The 14,688-nt window shown below is 34.1% G+C and overlaps 1 protein-coding gene across 1 annotated transcript in view; it reads right to left on the bottom strand.

Moving 5' to 3' along the window:
* The window catches only part of CCDC39 (coiled-coil domain 39 molecular ruler complex subunit), a 49,991-nt gene that overhangs the window by 33,083 nt on the left and 2,220 nt on the right, over positions 1–14,688 (bottom strand). Inside the window, exons 2-7 of the mRNA XM_060639288.3 lie at positions 8,686–8,805; positions 6,698–6,844; positions 5,349–5,507; positions 4,506–4,598; positions 4,281–4,409; positions 1,432–1,623 (exon numbers count right to left, since the gene is read on the bottom strand). Of these exons, the coding sequence (XP_060495271.3) occupies positions 1,432–1,623; positions 4,281–4,409; positions 4,506–4,598; positions 5,349–5,507; positions 6,698–6,844; positions 8,686–8,805 (840 nt within the window). The remainder of the gene's footprint in view (positions 1–1,431; positions 1,624–4,280; positions 4,410–4,505; positions 4,599–5,348; positions 5,508–6,697; positions 6,845–8,685; positions 8,806–14,688) is intronic.

The following is a 14,688-nucleotide window of genomic DNA, read 5'->3' as shown; positions in this document are numbered from 1 at the left end:
CAGGGTGGCTCAGTCAGTTAAGCTCCTGACTTCGGCTCAGGTCATGATCTCACAGCTTGTACTGACAGCTCAGAGCCTGGAGACTGCTTTGGATTCTGTGTCCCCCCGCCCCCCAATAAATATTTTTTAAAAAGATGGTAAACTGTATGTTATGTGTACTATAACAAAATTTTAAAACTTGGAGAGAAAAAAATGAATGAAGTACTAATGCATGCTATATAACATGGATGAACCTTGAAAACATTATTTCAGTAAAAGAGTCCAGACATAAAGTGCTCTGTATGATATGGTTTCATTTATATGAAATGTCCAAAATAGGCAAATCCATGGAGACAGAAAGTAGATTAGTAGTTGCCAGGGCTGGGTAGGTGGAGGGAAGCAGAGTGATTGCTAGTGGGCAAAAGGTTTCTTTTTGAAAGAAAAAGTCTAAAATTAGATAGTGGTAATGGTTGCACATCCTATGAAATATTAAAAACCACTAAATTACATACTTCAAAAGGGTAAGTTATTATATATGAATTGCATCTCAATAAACAAATTATGAACAAATGAATGAATGATCCCTGCATTCTTTTCTGCAATTTAAAAAATTTTAAGAATGAACTATTAGCAATGACATTTAATTTAGGCAAGAAATTTGCTTATTTTACTATTTTAGGATCTTAAGTAATTATTCTTTTTGTGGACAATAAAACATCTTTCCTTCTTTATCAGAAATAAAAAGTGTAACAACTTATAGAATGAAATGCTCTACAATATTCCAGTTTCCTGACTAAACAGCAGTAACTTCAGCTAATGTGACTTCAAGACACAAATTTCGTAAAAATTCCTTTGTTGCTAACACTCCCTGTGGAACAATCTAGTTGGGCATGTGTGCCTGCGAAAGAAGAAATGAACAAAGCGGGAGAACTTTTGTTCTCTGCTCAAGGTATTTTACCCCTACACTGTCTCACTACCAGACTGAAATATTATCCCTTCTCAAGGTGAGAAACTGAACTTAAGCAAATAGCTCCACCTACTCTGAGTTAAAACCACCATACATATGTAGCACTGGACATGTTATATGTCCACTTCAGGTCATCACTAAATATTCACCTTCACATCTGCCCCTTTGGAAGTTATAATTATGGTTTCCAGTCTAGACCCCTCAGGAGCATTTTGCCTCAAGTCACCTACAAAACACCACGTGTGACAGGCAAGGTGTGTGCTATACAACTCCAGGGGGACCCCTTCATACCACATGTGATATGACTGGCACTCCTGTTGCCTTCACCAAACAGGGCACCATTGGAATACCCAAAAAGTTCCACAACGTGAAGGGACATAAGACAAAGAACTAGAAGGCAGTTCCTTAATCGAAGGAGAGCCTTTATGCTTATTTTTATAGTAATTTGTCATAAACACACAAACCAGTCTTATTAGTTAACATACCTCATCCTTCAGCTGATTTCTATTAGTTTCATGACGCTGATACTCCATTCTACATTTTAAAACTTTCCGATCAGCAACAGAAATTCTTTTCTCATACTCTGTGTTATTTCCAATCTCACTTTCCAAAAACTTGATCTTTTCTTTAACCAAATTTTCTTTTTCTCTTATTTCCTGCTTTATCCTTGCTAATGCCTAAGATTAAAAATATGTTAAATATATGTTTAATATGATGAACAAAACAAACAAAAAGGAAATTAGTTATTATCTTTCTATTAAACCAAATTCAGTATTTTATCAAAAATTCTTAGGACAATATTTTCTTTAAAGAGTCTATTTTTAGAGGCCCCGGGGTGGCTCAGCTGGTTAAGCATCTGACTTCACCTCAGGTCATGGTCTCCCAGTTCATGGGTCTGGGCCCCACATTAGTCTCTGTGCTGACAGCTCAGAGCCTGGAGCCCACTTCAGATGCTATGCCTCCCTCTCTCTCTGCCCCCCTCCCCCCCCCCCCGCCTGCCACTTGCACTCTGTCTCTCTCTCAAAAATAAATAAAACATTTAAAAATGTATAAAAAAAGGTCTATTTTTATATGAATAAAAACAAAATATTAATAGGCTATACATCAGTATCTGTAAGCTCATATTTTTAAGGATTTCTTTCTCTTTAATCTGGTACTTGGCTAAAGAGATGAGAAAAATATCAATCTTTTATCAACAAAAGGTGACATCTAAAAAAACATAACACTGTTGAATATTTCTACATAGAAAGTTGGATTCCAATGGTTTTTCCAAATATTTCACAGGACTAGTTTTTTTTTTTTTTTTCATCTTTTGAGAATAACATTTTCGTTATTGGTTTCAAGAAGAATACCTTCACTCAAGACCTTTGGTCTTGGGAATACAAAATAAACAGAATATACAAAGTAGTAACTGAGATGTGAACAAAGCACCATGGGAACAAAGAGATGATGAAGTCTACCTGAGAAGAATTATCAAATGGCATTACCTAAGAGGCTTCTTTTAAGTCAGACCTAAAAAAATAAATGGATATGCATAAATGGTCTAATGTGGTTAAGGTGTAGGGTGGGAAGACAGGCATCGAATGGGCATATATTAAGAAGGGGCAGGTACAGATGAAAGGAATGAGGCTGGAAAGGTAGAGGTTAGGACCCAACTGTGAATAAATTCAATTTTCCAATTGCCATGTTAAAAAGCTTCAATTTTTAAAAAAATTTTGTGTTTTTTTGAGAGAGAGAGAGAGCCCAAGTGGGGGAGGGGTCAGGGGCGGTGGTGGAGAGAGAGAGAGAGAGAGAGAGAGGGAGAGAGAGAGAGAGAGAGAGAGTCTTAAGCAGGCTCCATGCTCACCACAGGGCTCAATCCCACAACCCTGGGATCATGACCTGAGATGAAGTCAAGAATTGGATGCTGGACCAACTGAGCTACCCAGGCATCCCCCAAGAGGTTCAATTTTTAAGCAATGTGAAACAAAGAAGATTTTAGAGCTGAGGAATAAAAAGGCCATCTATGGTTTTTACAAGTGATGTTGACAGCAATATATTGAATGAATTGGAGGGAGAAGGAAAATTTACTCTAAAATGTATTTCTTTCAAGTTTTCCCAAATGGGGTCCCACCAAACAACTAATCACAGAAAATCAGGTTGGGGGAGGGTATGTGAAATCATATAATTTCAGAGGGTATCTGAAATCAATAAATTTTAGAAATGCGGCAGGTAATATTGTACATATTAGCATATTAAGTGGATATATATCTGAAATGTACTACATTTTTAAAAAATATTTAATTTATTCAGTCTAGTATTCCTATATGTTTTCTATAACAATTAACATTATATAATGTATCATTCTATAGATCTGCTGTGTTTATTCAACCAAAGACAGGTCAAAACTTCCTAAGTTCATATACGTCAAATGACCATTGTAGAATTTTCTGCCTTATATTGATTTTTCTACCATTTAATCAGATACTCTAACACCTACTTCAACATTCACATTTTTTAACAGTGTTACCTACTCACAGTTAAGTTTATGTAGGTGATGCTGATAAAATATTTACATTTAAGTCACATATAACAAGTAAACCTCATACAGATATGAGAATTCCAAACTTCCAGTGACCTGAGCCACTTGCCAAATGCCTTTCCATGTAGTAGATTTAGAATGGAAGTTAAAACATCTTCTCATCTGCTTTCCTTCCTCCTCAATTCCTTCTCCTTCCCAACTTTCCCTAATCTTCCCATTTTTACTCACCCCTATTTTGTTCCTTAATGATTTTCAAAAAAACTTCTAAATTAACCTCTGAAAATAGCAAAAGATAACACTAGGTCTATGTTTAATCAGTGTGGTATTCCTTCCCTTCCATGCTTCTAACCTATTATGGGTGCCTCAGTTTCAAAAGTGAAAGCTTTATCATAGTTTAGGTTTCTTTCCTGACTCTCCCTTTTTGTTTCTTGACTATCCATGAAGCTCATTTCCCTACACCAGTAATTACTACCAAATAGCACATACGTTAAATTCAAAACACTGTGGATAACCATGTGTAAGTCAGAGCATTGGCTTTACTGCACCAACATTATCTATTGACTTTCTCTTGTTCCACATTTCAGAGATGGCAGGATCCAGTCTTCAGCATCATTATACCATAAGTAAATAATCTTCATAAAATCACATATCTAAATGGATAGAGTCAAGCTTGGAAAACATTTACCAAAACTATTAAACCCTGCTACAAAAGTGACTTTCAAATAGCAATGTGAGTTACATTTGAAATGAATGGGTTAAATACAAAAGAGAATAATACAGTTGAACATTGCAAGGACCAAACAACTACTTTACCAAGGCACAGTTATCAATGTCTCGATCTCTCTTCTGCATCTGTTCTATTGTGTTCTCCCACTGTTTAATGAGTTCTTGTCTTTCATTATGAATTTTACGAAAATCTTGTGCTGCTTTATCCAATTCTAACTGTCAAATACAGAGCAGATAACATTTTTGTGAATATAAGTGCTTTTGCATACATCCCTTTGACAATTAAGAAATAAAAATACTCATTAAACTAACCTGTGCACTTAGAGTCTCTGTAAGTTCGTTGTCAAGTACCTTTCTTTTCTGATGACATTCCAAAGTCAGTCTTTCTAATTGCAACGTCAGTGCCTATGATGTAGTTACATGTAAAAATATTCATAATTGTTGTTTTATTCACTTAAAAGCTATTAGCATGTCTTACATTAAGTATTATTATATTATAGATACACATTTATTTGCCATCTAAAACAACTACGAAATAATTCATACATTTCCTTTTAATTCCAAAGGGTTGCAATGAAAACTAAATTGTTTCTAAAAAGACTTTTAATACTTTTTAGTTAGAAAAAACATTAACAATTTGTCATTTAAAATAATGCATTTTGTATCATATCTATTAGAAAATAGCATGTTTCATAATACAAAAGTATTAACAGATTTAATTACAAGTAGATTTTAAGTAATGGTTATAATAATAAGTAATCAATAGCACTATAGTCTCAAATCAGCAAACACTATGTTAAATTCAAACTGTTATTTAGATAAAAGTAGTTAAAATATTTATACAACATTTTAGTAAAAAACTTTCTTCTCTGAAATACTTTTGAGAATTCTTCTCAATCAGAAATGAGTCTGTGGATTCCTAAATGGTTAGAGGGTTTCAGAGGATCTATAAAACTCTCAGTAAAATTTTGTAACTATTTGAGTACAGTCATTTTTCTAAAGAGAGGATCCTTGGCTTATTAGATTGTCAAAGGAGTCTCTGACTCAAAAAAGTTTAAGAACTACTGCTTTAAAATTATAAATCTAATTTCGGTAAAAAGGATCACATACTACAGATTCAGAGAAAACCTAACATTACAATTTATAATTTCTCACCCTAATTTTATTATCATCTTGTTGTGCGTACTTCTGAAGAATGAGGGCATCACTATCTTTATGAGCTGATTCTTCTAACCAGGCTTCCAAGGCTTGCTGGTCCCAGTTCATCTGACATTTCAAACTATCCAATTTTTGAGTAGTTTTAAATATGTTAGTCTAATTTCCAAAGAAAAGGGTTAGGGAGAGATTACAAAATATTATTTACTATACAAACTAAAATAAAACATTACATACTATAGAACATATTAAAAAGGAAAGAAGAAATCCTGTTCTTACCACATATATATATATATATATATATATATATATATATATATATAGTGTGTGTGTGTGTGTGTGTGTGTGTAACATACCATATTTAATCATGTAACCACATTTATATTTAATTCTTTAGTTATAAAATAGAAGGGAGATTATAAAAGATGAGAATCATAGTTGAGCCATAGGTTGTTTAAAAAGGCTTTAGGGAAACTCCCCCAGAGCAATCTCTAATACTAGTCACTCCACCAAATCTGAATAAAAATAATGTACTTGATATGCTAACTCAAGCCTGAGACAAGTCCCCTACAGCTCCAATCAGATTGCTGCCACTAAGAGGTCGTATGGAAATTTTAGAAGTACTTCTAATTGAAATAAATATAGTTGTTAAGGAGATAAAAATGTTTCTGTAAATGTATTCATTTAACAAATCTAGATCCACAAAAGAAAACAAATCAATATGCAAACAAGTACAAATATAGTAAAATATGTATGCATACATATACACATATATGTGTGTTTCTCTCTCTATATATATGCATATGTAAAGAGAAGAATCAAATTTGGAAAGAACGTCCAAATCAGGTAACTAAAAATGAAGGAAAAGAGAAAAAGAGTTTACAGTAGCTTAATATTAGAGTCATAGGCTGATAAATTAATATGAAAGGTAAAAATTTTGAATTAAAAATGAAAATATTAAAAGTAATTTTTAATGTGGCCCTTAAAAATATATGAATAAATTATGCCTAGTATCATATGATACTTATGAATAAATGATGCTTAGTATTGCATAGTAGATAGCCAGTATGGTACTCTGCACATGGTATAGCTCAATGACTATTTGGCAAATGAACAGTAGGAAAATAAGTGCAACATTCTATCATTGTTTCATTCAAATGACAACTCCGCATGCCTCTCATTGTCCAAAAAACAATGTTTTTTATAAATGTCAGGAAACTAATGAATGCCCTTCCCATACAGAAAAGAAAAGAAAAGAAAAGAAAAGAAAAGAAAAGAAAATCAGTGTTTGTTGGTGAGGGAAAAAAGAACTAATAGCACAAAATTTTAAGTAACATTTCAACACATACTTCCTTATCACTTTTCTTTTCCTGTATTGAAGCCATTTCATTTTGTAGTCGTTGGATTTCATCCTTCACTCGTCCCAGTTCTCTCTCAGCAATGATCTTAAAATGCTCTTCACTTTCAATCTCATGCTCTCTTGCTTTACAAAGAGACTACAGAATAATTTACAAGATAGACTTTTTAATTTTTAACATTATACAATATTTATAATAACCCATTAGCCCAAAAAAAGTTCCCACAAAATACTTAGATTAAGTACTAGTAATTCCACTTCTCTGAAACCTAAACCATGTTAGACTTTACAATTCAGTGTAGTTGGGTGTTGCTTACTAGTTGTAAGAAAGTCAGTTCATGGAATGACCTAGAAGAAAATATTGTTGTCAGCCATTTTTAGATTTTATGTTGGTCTAGAAAAACTGCAGAAAATCAAAGTTTATATGGTAAGAGTTAAAAATATATAACTCATGACTTACCTAAAAAATAAATAAAATTTATTTAAAAATACTTTAGGAAATGGGTTGTTTCTATAAACTGACTACATAAGCTGATTGCAGAGATCATTTATAAATGACTATGTAAACACCAATGGTTATAAATATTTCATAGAATATATTAGTAAACAACCATGCCTTTGTGTTAAGCTTTACTCAATAAAATTGTATTTATTGACTACTGAGTTTGTAGTGCTTCTAAGTTATCACCATCAGTATTATTTTTACATTATTAGAGCTGTTAATGCTATAGGAAGTTTATTGTCTTCTATAACTATTATCCGATTTGAGGTTTGACTATAATGAAATATACACCCACAGAGAATTTGACTTTCTTTTTTTTTTTAATTTTTAAACACTTATTTATTTTTGAGAGACAGAAACAGAGTGTGAGCAGGGGAGGAGCAGAGAGAGAGGGAGACAGACACAGAGTCTGAAGCAGGCTCCAGGCTCTGAGCTGACAGGCTGACAGCAGCAAGCCTGGTGTGGGGCTTGAACCCATGAACCACAAGATCATAACCTGAGCCAAAGTCAGACCCTTAACCCAGGCACCCCTAGAATCTCTGACTTTCAAATCCCCAACTCAGTGGTTTAATAACTTAAAGAATGATGTTGTCCAGTTTATTAATTAATCATATCAGGATTCAAAACTCTCAAGTATTGCTTCTAAAAGTTCATCAATTTGCTGCTTCCTAATAAAATCTGTAAACCACAAAATGGTTACTTATCAATATTAATTATAAATTGGTATTAAAAACATGCTTTGTTCACTATTAAGAATTACATACCTTTCAAAGAAAGGTAGATGCATTTTTAAAAAAATAGTTTGATATGGAAGTTAGTAAACTCTCCAATGCTGATTTGCTGAGCTATTTGCTGGGCATCATCAGGGAATGATGTTCTACACATGAATAGATTGTCCATAAAACAAATATACTTATCACTCTAAGTTTTAACTTTTATTATTTGTAGTAATATTTCTAAAATGCATTATACTTTCCCCAGTTATCTTAACTAGTGTCTTAAATATAATTTAACTTTCCTACTATCTCAGGATCCTAAAATAATGTGGTGTCCTAAGGGCTACTGAAATGTGTGAACTATTTGTTCCCACTCAAAAAGGCCCCAGTGGGTCATGCTGTAAAAGTGAAAATGAGGTGGAAATTCTGTCACATGTTATATTAGGTCTATTTTGGCTTAGAATTATTTCTCATTGCCGTCACTGTACCCTTCTCATATAATCTGCTGCCTAATATTATGTTACACTGTATGAATGATTTCTTCTTTCAGATATGTTAATTATTCCTTGAACTTGGTGATGGTAGCGAATTCCTCAAAAGCCTTTTTTTCCTACTTACTTTCAGGTTCAAGGTTACATTCACAATAGGTTAGCTATGCTAAAGTTTTGTGTATGTCTAAAATAAAATCACAGATGTATATGCAATGTAAAATGTTCATGACTACACATGACCTAATCAACATGAATGTCAACATTACTATACCTGCGTAAACGAAAACTCTTGCTTAACATTTTTGAAGTGAGAAGTCATAGCATTAATTCGATCTTCATAGTCACGTAGCTGATCTTGCAAGCTTGACTTTTCCTCCTGCAGCTTTGACAACTGTAAATAATACATGTGATAATTTAGACATTGCTGTGGGAAAATTAGCACTATATTAAAATAGAATAGAAATCTCTAAGATTTCTCAGAAATCTTTCAGGAACCACCGGTAAAACGCAATTTTCATACAGCAGTACTTAAAGGGAAAAAAAGAGATCCTATTACATAATTAAACCACAACATCTCTAGAGCAAACAAGAGCATAAAAACAGATGTAACAAAAACACAGAACACAAACCATAAATTTTAAAAGCAGCGGACATCAGGTATAACAAGCTCCTCCCTGAGCTATTCAAAATAAACAGATTTTGGACAGAGCTTAACAGAACAAACTTCCATGTGCTTAAGACCTCTTTCTTAATGTAGGTTTCATGTCATTGAATTAAAACCCCGAGTAGAAACAAAACAATGTAAATGCATAACAAACAAACACAAAAACAAAAAACTTTAGGAAATTACAAGATAGATTCCCAGGACAATTAGAATACGTCACCCCTTAAAACAATATAAAAGCTCAACATAACAAAAATATCCTTCCTTATAGTCTTGATCTGTGGTTCCCAAATTTGGGGCTACAACCCAGGAGGAGCACAACATATCCACTAAGTGCAAAAGATGCTATTTGGATTTTTTAAATAAGGAAATAATAAAATACTAATGTACTATATGTTATCTCCTATATTTCATTAAACATAGTAAATCATACTAAATATGTATTTTTGCTTTTTATTTCATTAATTTCAGTTTTTCTTCTAATTCCCTCTTTGGTTCACTTTGTTATTCTTTTTTAAAAATTTATTAAGAACAGGTTTTAATTATTTTCCTTTTTTGTCACATTGATGCTATAGACTAAATGTCTGTGTCACCCTCAAATTCATATGCTGAGGCCTTTACCCACAATGTGATGGTATCTGGAGGTGGGCCTTTGGGAAGTGAGTAGGTTTAAATTAGGACATGCAGGTAGGACCCTCATTGTAAAATTAGTGTCTTTATCAGAAGAAGAGAGACCAGAGCTTGTTTTCTCTTTGCCATGTGAGAACACAGTGAGAAGGCAGCCATCGGCAAGCCAAGAGGAGGGCTCTCACCAGAACCCAACCACCCTGCCACCCTGATCTCCACTTACAGCCTTCAGAACCGTGAGAAATAAATGTCTTTTTAATAAATAATGTCTTCTTACTCACTCACTCTATGGTATTTTGTTATAGCAACCCAAGCTAACTAAAGCATGGATTTAAAAATGAAGGCATTTAAGGCATTTAAGCCTGTAACTTTTCTCTAAGTAAGATTTTTCCTATTTCCAGCGGATACAGGTATGAAGCAGTCTCTTTTTATTGTTTTCTAAAAACTAACTTTTCCCTTTCAATTTCTCCATGATAGAAGAGTTATCTATGTTTCCGAGAAATTGGCCTAAGTGTTTAAGATGGATGTGTTAGTCAGCTCAGGCCGCCATAACAAAATATCATAGACGGAGTGGCTTAAAGAATAGAAATTTATTTCTCCGAGTTCTGGGGCCAGGAAGCCCAGGATTGAGTTACTAGACAATTTGGTTCTGAAATCTCTCTTCCTGACTTGCAGACAGTGCCTTCTAGCTGCATCTTTAAATGGTGGAGAGAGAGAGCGCTGGTCTCTCTTCAGCTTCGCATAAAGATAAAATACTATCATGGGAGCCACATCTCATGACCTCATCTAAGCCTAATTACCTTCGAAAGGCCCCACCACCAAATACCAACACACTGGAGATTAGGGCTTCAACATATGAATGGGAGGGGCAGGCAAACAGTCCATAAAATGGAGAATAATTTTTTAAATTATTTATTATAAATCCTATTGGCTTATGATCAGAAAAATATGGCCTATAAAATTCCCACCACTCATTTCTCTAATTTTGGTAAAATGTACATAAACATACATTTTATCATTTTAACCATTTTTCAGTGTACATTAAGAAGAGTGTCATTCATTGCGTTGCCTAGGTAGCTCAGCCCATTAAGCATCCAAATCTCGATCTCAGCTCAGGTCAAGATCTCACCTCGAGCCCCACGTCAGGGTCTGCACTGGCAGCATGGAGCCTGCTTAGGATTCTCATTCTCTCTCTCTCTCTCTCTCTCTCTCTCTCTGCCCCTCCCTTGCTTGTGTGCTTTCTCAAAATAAATAAATAAACTTAAAAAAAAGAAGAATTAGAATGGCATTAAGTACATTTATGTGTTGTGCAACAATTGCCACCATCCACCTAAAAATCTTCATCTTCCCAAACTGAAACTCTGCGCCCATTAAACCCTAACTCCCCATTCCTCTTCCCCCCCACCCAGCCTCTGGAAATCACCATTCTACTTGTGTCTCTATGAACTTGACTACTCTAGGTATGTCATATAAGTGAAACCATACAGGATTTGTCCTTTTGTGTCCATCTTATTTCACTTTGTATAAGGTCCTTAAGGTTTATCATTCACTTTTTTTTTATTTTTTAAAATTTACATCCAAATTAGTTAGCATATAGTGCGACGACGATTTCAGGAGTAGATTCCTTAGTGCCCCTTACCCATTTAGCTCATCCCTCCTCCCACAACCCCTCCAGTAACCCCCTGTTTGTTCTCCATATTTATGAGTCTCTTCTGTTTTGTCCCCTTCCTTGTTTTTATATCATTTTTATTTCCCTTCCCTTATGTTCATCTGTTTTGTCTCTTAAAGTCCTCATATGAGTGAAGTCATATGATTTTTGTCTTTCTCTGACTAATTTCACTTAGCATAATACCCTCCAGTTCCATCCACGTAGTTGCAAATGGCAAGATTTCATTCTTTTTGATTGCTGAGTAATACTCCATTGTATATATATATACCACATCTTCTTTATCCATTCATCCTTCAATGGACATTTGGGCTCCTTCCATACTTCGGCTATTGTTGATAGTGCTGCTATAAACATGGGGGTGCATGTGTCCCTTTGAAACAGCACACCTGTATCCCTTGGATAAATGACTAGTAGTGCAATTGCTGGGTCGTAGGGTAGTAGTTCTATTTTTAGTTTTTTGAGGAACCTCCATACTGTTTTCCAGAGTAGCTGTACCAGCTTGCATTCCCATATCATTCACTTTTAATGCATTAAGGTTTTCATCCTGGTATAGTAAATGATCCACCTTTGTTAAATGGTTTACAGACATATTTTTTAAATGGTTTATTTAAGGGATATATGTTCTGTTTTTATTTTTACTGCATTATTCATACCTTTATATTCTTATTTTTGTCTATTAGAACTGTCCAATTCTGATGTCAATATTGAAGTATCCTACTACAACTGTATTTTTGTCAAAGTCTACTTGTATTTATAATAGTTTTTACTTTTATGTACTTAGTTGTTATGTTGTTTGGTGCATACAGCTTTATGACTTTTATTTTCTTCATCAGTTACTAACTTTTATGATTGCATAATGAACCCAGAGCAAGGCATCTGCTTTCCTAACGAAAGCATAATGATTAACTCTCCACAAGTTGATAATTCCTTCCCCACAGAATATCCAGGCATTTTTTGCTTCTTTTAAATATAAAAGGACATGCAAGGACCACCAGATATTTGTTGAAGACTTACATCAAGTGAGAGATATCAAGATAAACAAGTAAAAAGATCCCAAAGGAAACATAATTCAAGACACAAAAAAGAACTACACACACACACACATATTGTAAATGATATTGTACTACTAAAAGAAGACCAGGTGCTACAAAAAAGCAACAAATAACCTGAAAATTAAAAATATGATATGGTTGCCAAAAAAAACTACAATGTAAACATAAAACAAAACCCTAAAAGCTTCCAGACATTAAAATTGCAACCTACAAAGAAATGGAAATATTTCTAATAGCAGATTACTCACCAACATCACTACTGGAAGATAATATTTTTCCAAATTCTTCATAAAAAAAATTTTAACCTAGAACATTTGACTCAGCCAACACCATCAAATGTGAGATTAAATAAAAAACATTTTCAGATTCAGGGTTTACCTCCTATACACCCTTGTTAGGAAGACACAAGAAAGTATTCCTTATTTTGAGATAAGGAGATAAGGAGATAACCCAAGAAAGAAGATATGTGACTTAGGAAGTAGAGCATCAACCACGTAAAAGAATAAAGGGAATTCTGTAGTCCACAGTTGGGAAATAGGTCTGTGGAAAAACAGTCCATATTAAAAAAACACAGGACTCCAGAAGGAAGGAGTAGAGGCAGAAAGAAGGTATCTTGAAGATCTGACACTGTGATTAAAAGAATATAAACTTAAAGCAAGCAATGCAAGAAATCAATTGGCAACCAAGGATGCAAGGAATCAAAAGCACAAAACAATGGATGCTTCTTGAAACAACTATTTGAGCATAAGACCCAACTAGGCAAAAGATGAATCAAAGTGAAAAATCCAAGAAAAGATAAACTGAATAAAAGTGGCTACATTAAGGACCATTAAACCAGTTTAAATATAAAATTAAGGCTGGGGCGCCTGGGTGGCTCAGTCGGTTAAGTGTCCGACTTTGGCTCAGGTCATGTGATCTTGTGGTTTGGGAGTTTGAGCCCCGTGTCAGGCTCTGTGCTGACAGCTCGGAGCCTGAAGCCTGCTTCAGATTCTGTGTCTCCCTCCCTCTTTGCTCCTCCCCTGCTTATGCTCTGTCTCTCTCTGTCTCAAAAATAAATAAAAACATTAAAATTTTTTTTCATATAAAATTAAGGCTAAACACTTGTAGTAAATTAAAGGCACTGAATGGAATAAAAAATAAAGCTTGATAATATAAAAATAATAAAACCACTATTTTTTAATAGGGGTAACATGGGTAAAAGATGGTGTAAAGAAGTGAGAGAGCTAATTTCTTTGCTTTCAAAATGAAAAATGAAAGGGCAGGGAGTCAACCCATAACTGCCTACAAATGAAACAAAGAATTTTTTAAACAATAATCTAACCATTTCTTCTTATGCAGTTTTTCTTAATGTTAAGAAAGTTTCTTAGCAATCACTATCTCTTGTAATCAAGTAATATTTACCTGAAATTCAATAATTCCTTTCTTTTTTTTCTCTTAAGACAAATAAAATTAAAATTTTTATTAAATAAAAATGTTTATGTTAAAAACAGCACATATAGTAGGATTCCATTTTAATAATACTTCTGTCTTATGCAGAAGAATGAACCTGGAGCACTTACTTACACCATACACAAAAATAAACTCAAAATGGATGAAAAACCTAAATGTAAGACAGAAAGCCATCAAAATCCTAGAGGAGAAATCAGGCAACAACCTGATTGTTTGACCTCAGCCACAGCAACTTCTGGAGACTTGACATGTCTTCAGAGGCAAGGGAAACAAAAGTAAAAATGAATTATTGGGACCTCATTAAAATAAAAAGGTTTTGCATGGCAAAGGAAACAATCAGCAAAACTAAAAGGCAACTGACAGATGGGAGAAGATATTTGCAAATGACATAGCAGATAAAGGGTTAGTATCCAAAATCTGTAAGGAATTTAACAAAATTAACACCCAAAAAACAAATAATCCAGTGAAGAAATGGGCAAAATACATGAATAGATATTTTTCCAAAGAGGACATCCAGATGGCTAACAGACACGAGAAGATGCTCAACATCACTCATCATCAGGGAAATACAAATCAAAACCACAATGAGATATCACCTTACCCCTGTCAGAATGGCTAAAATTAACAACTTGGGCAGCAACAGATGTTAGCAAGGATGTAGAGAAAGAGGAACCCTTTTGCACTGCTGGTGGGAATGCAAACTGTGCAGCCTCTCTGGAAAACAGGATGGAGGTTCCTCAGAAAACTAAAAATAGAACTACCTTACGACCCAGCAATTACACTACTATTTATCCAAGGGATACAGGTGTACTG

This window comes from Panthera onca, chromosome C2 (assembly GCF_046562875.1).
Source record: "Panthera onca isolate mPanOnc1 chromosome C2, mPanOnc1 haplotype 2, whole genome shotgun sequence".
NCBI lineage: Eukaryota > Metazoa > Chordata > Mammalia > Carnivora > Felidae > Panthera > Panthera onca.
This window is presented reverse-complemented; position numbering and strand designations above follow the sequence as displayed.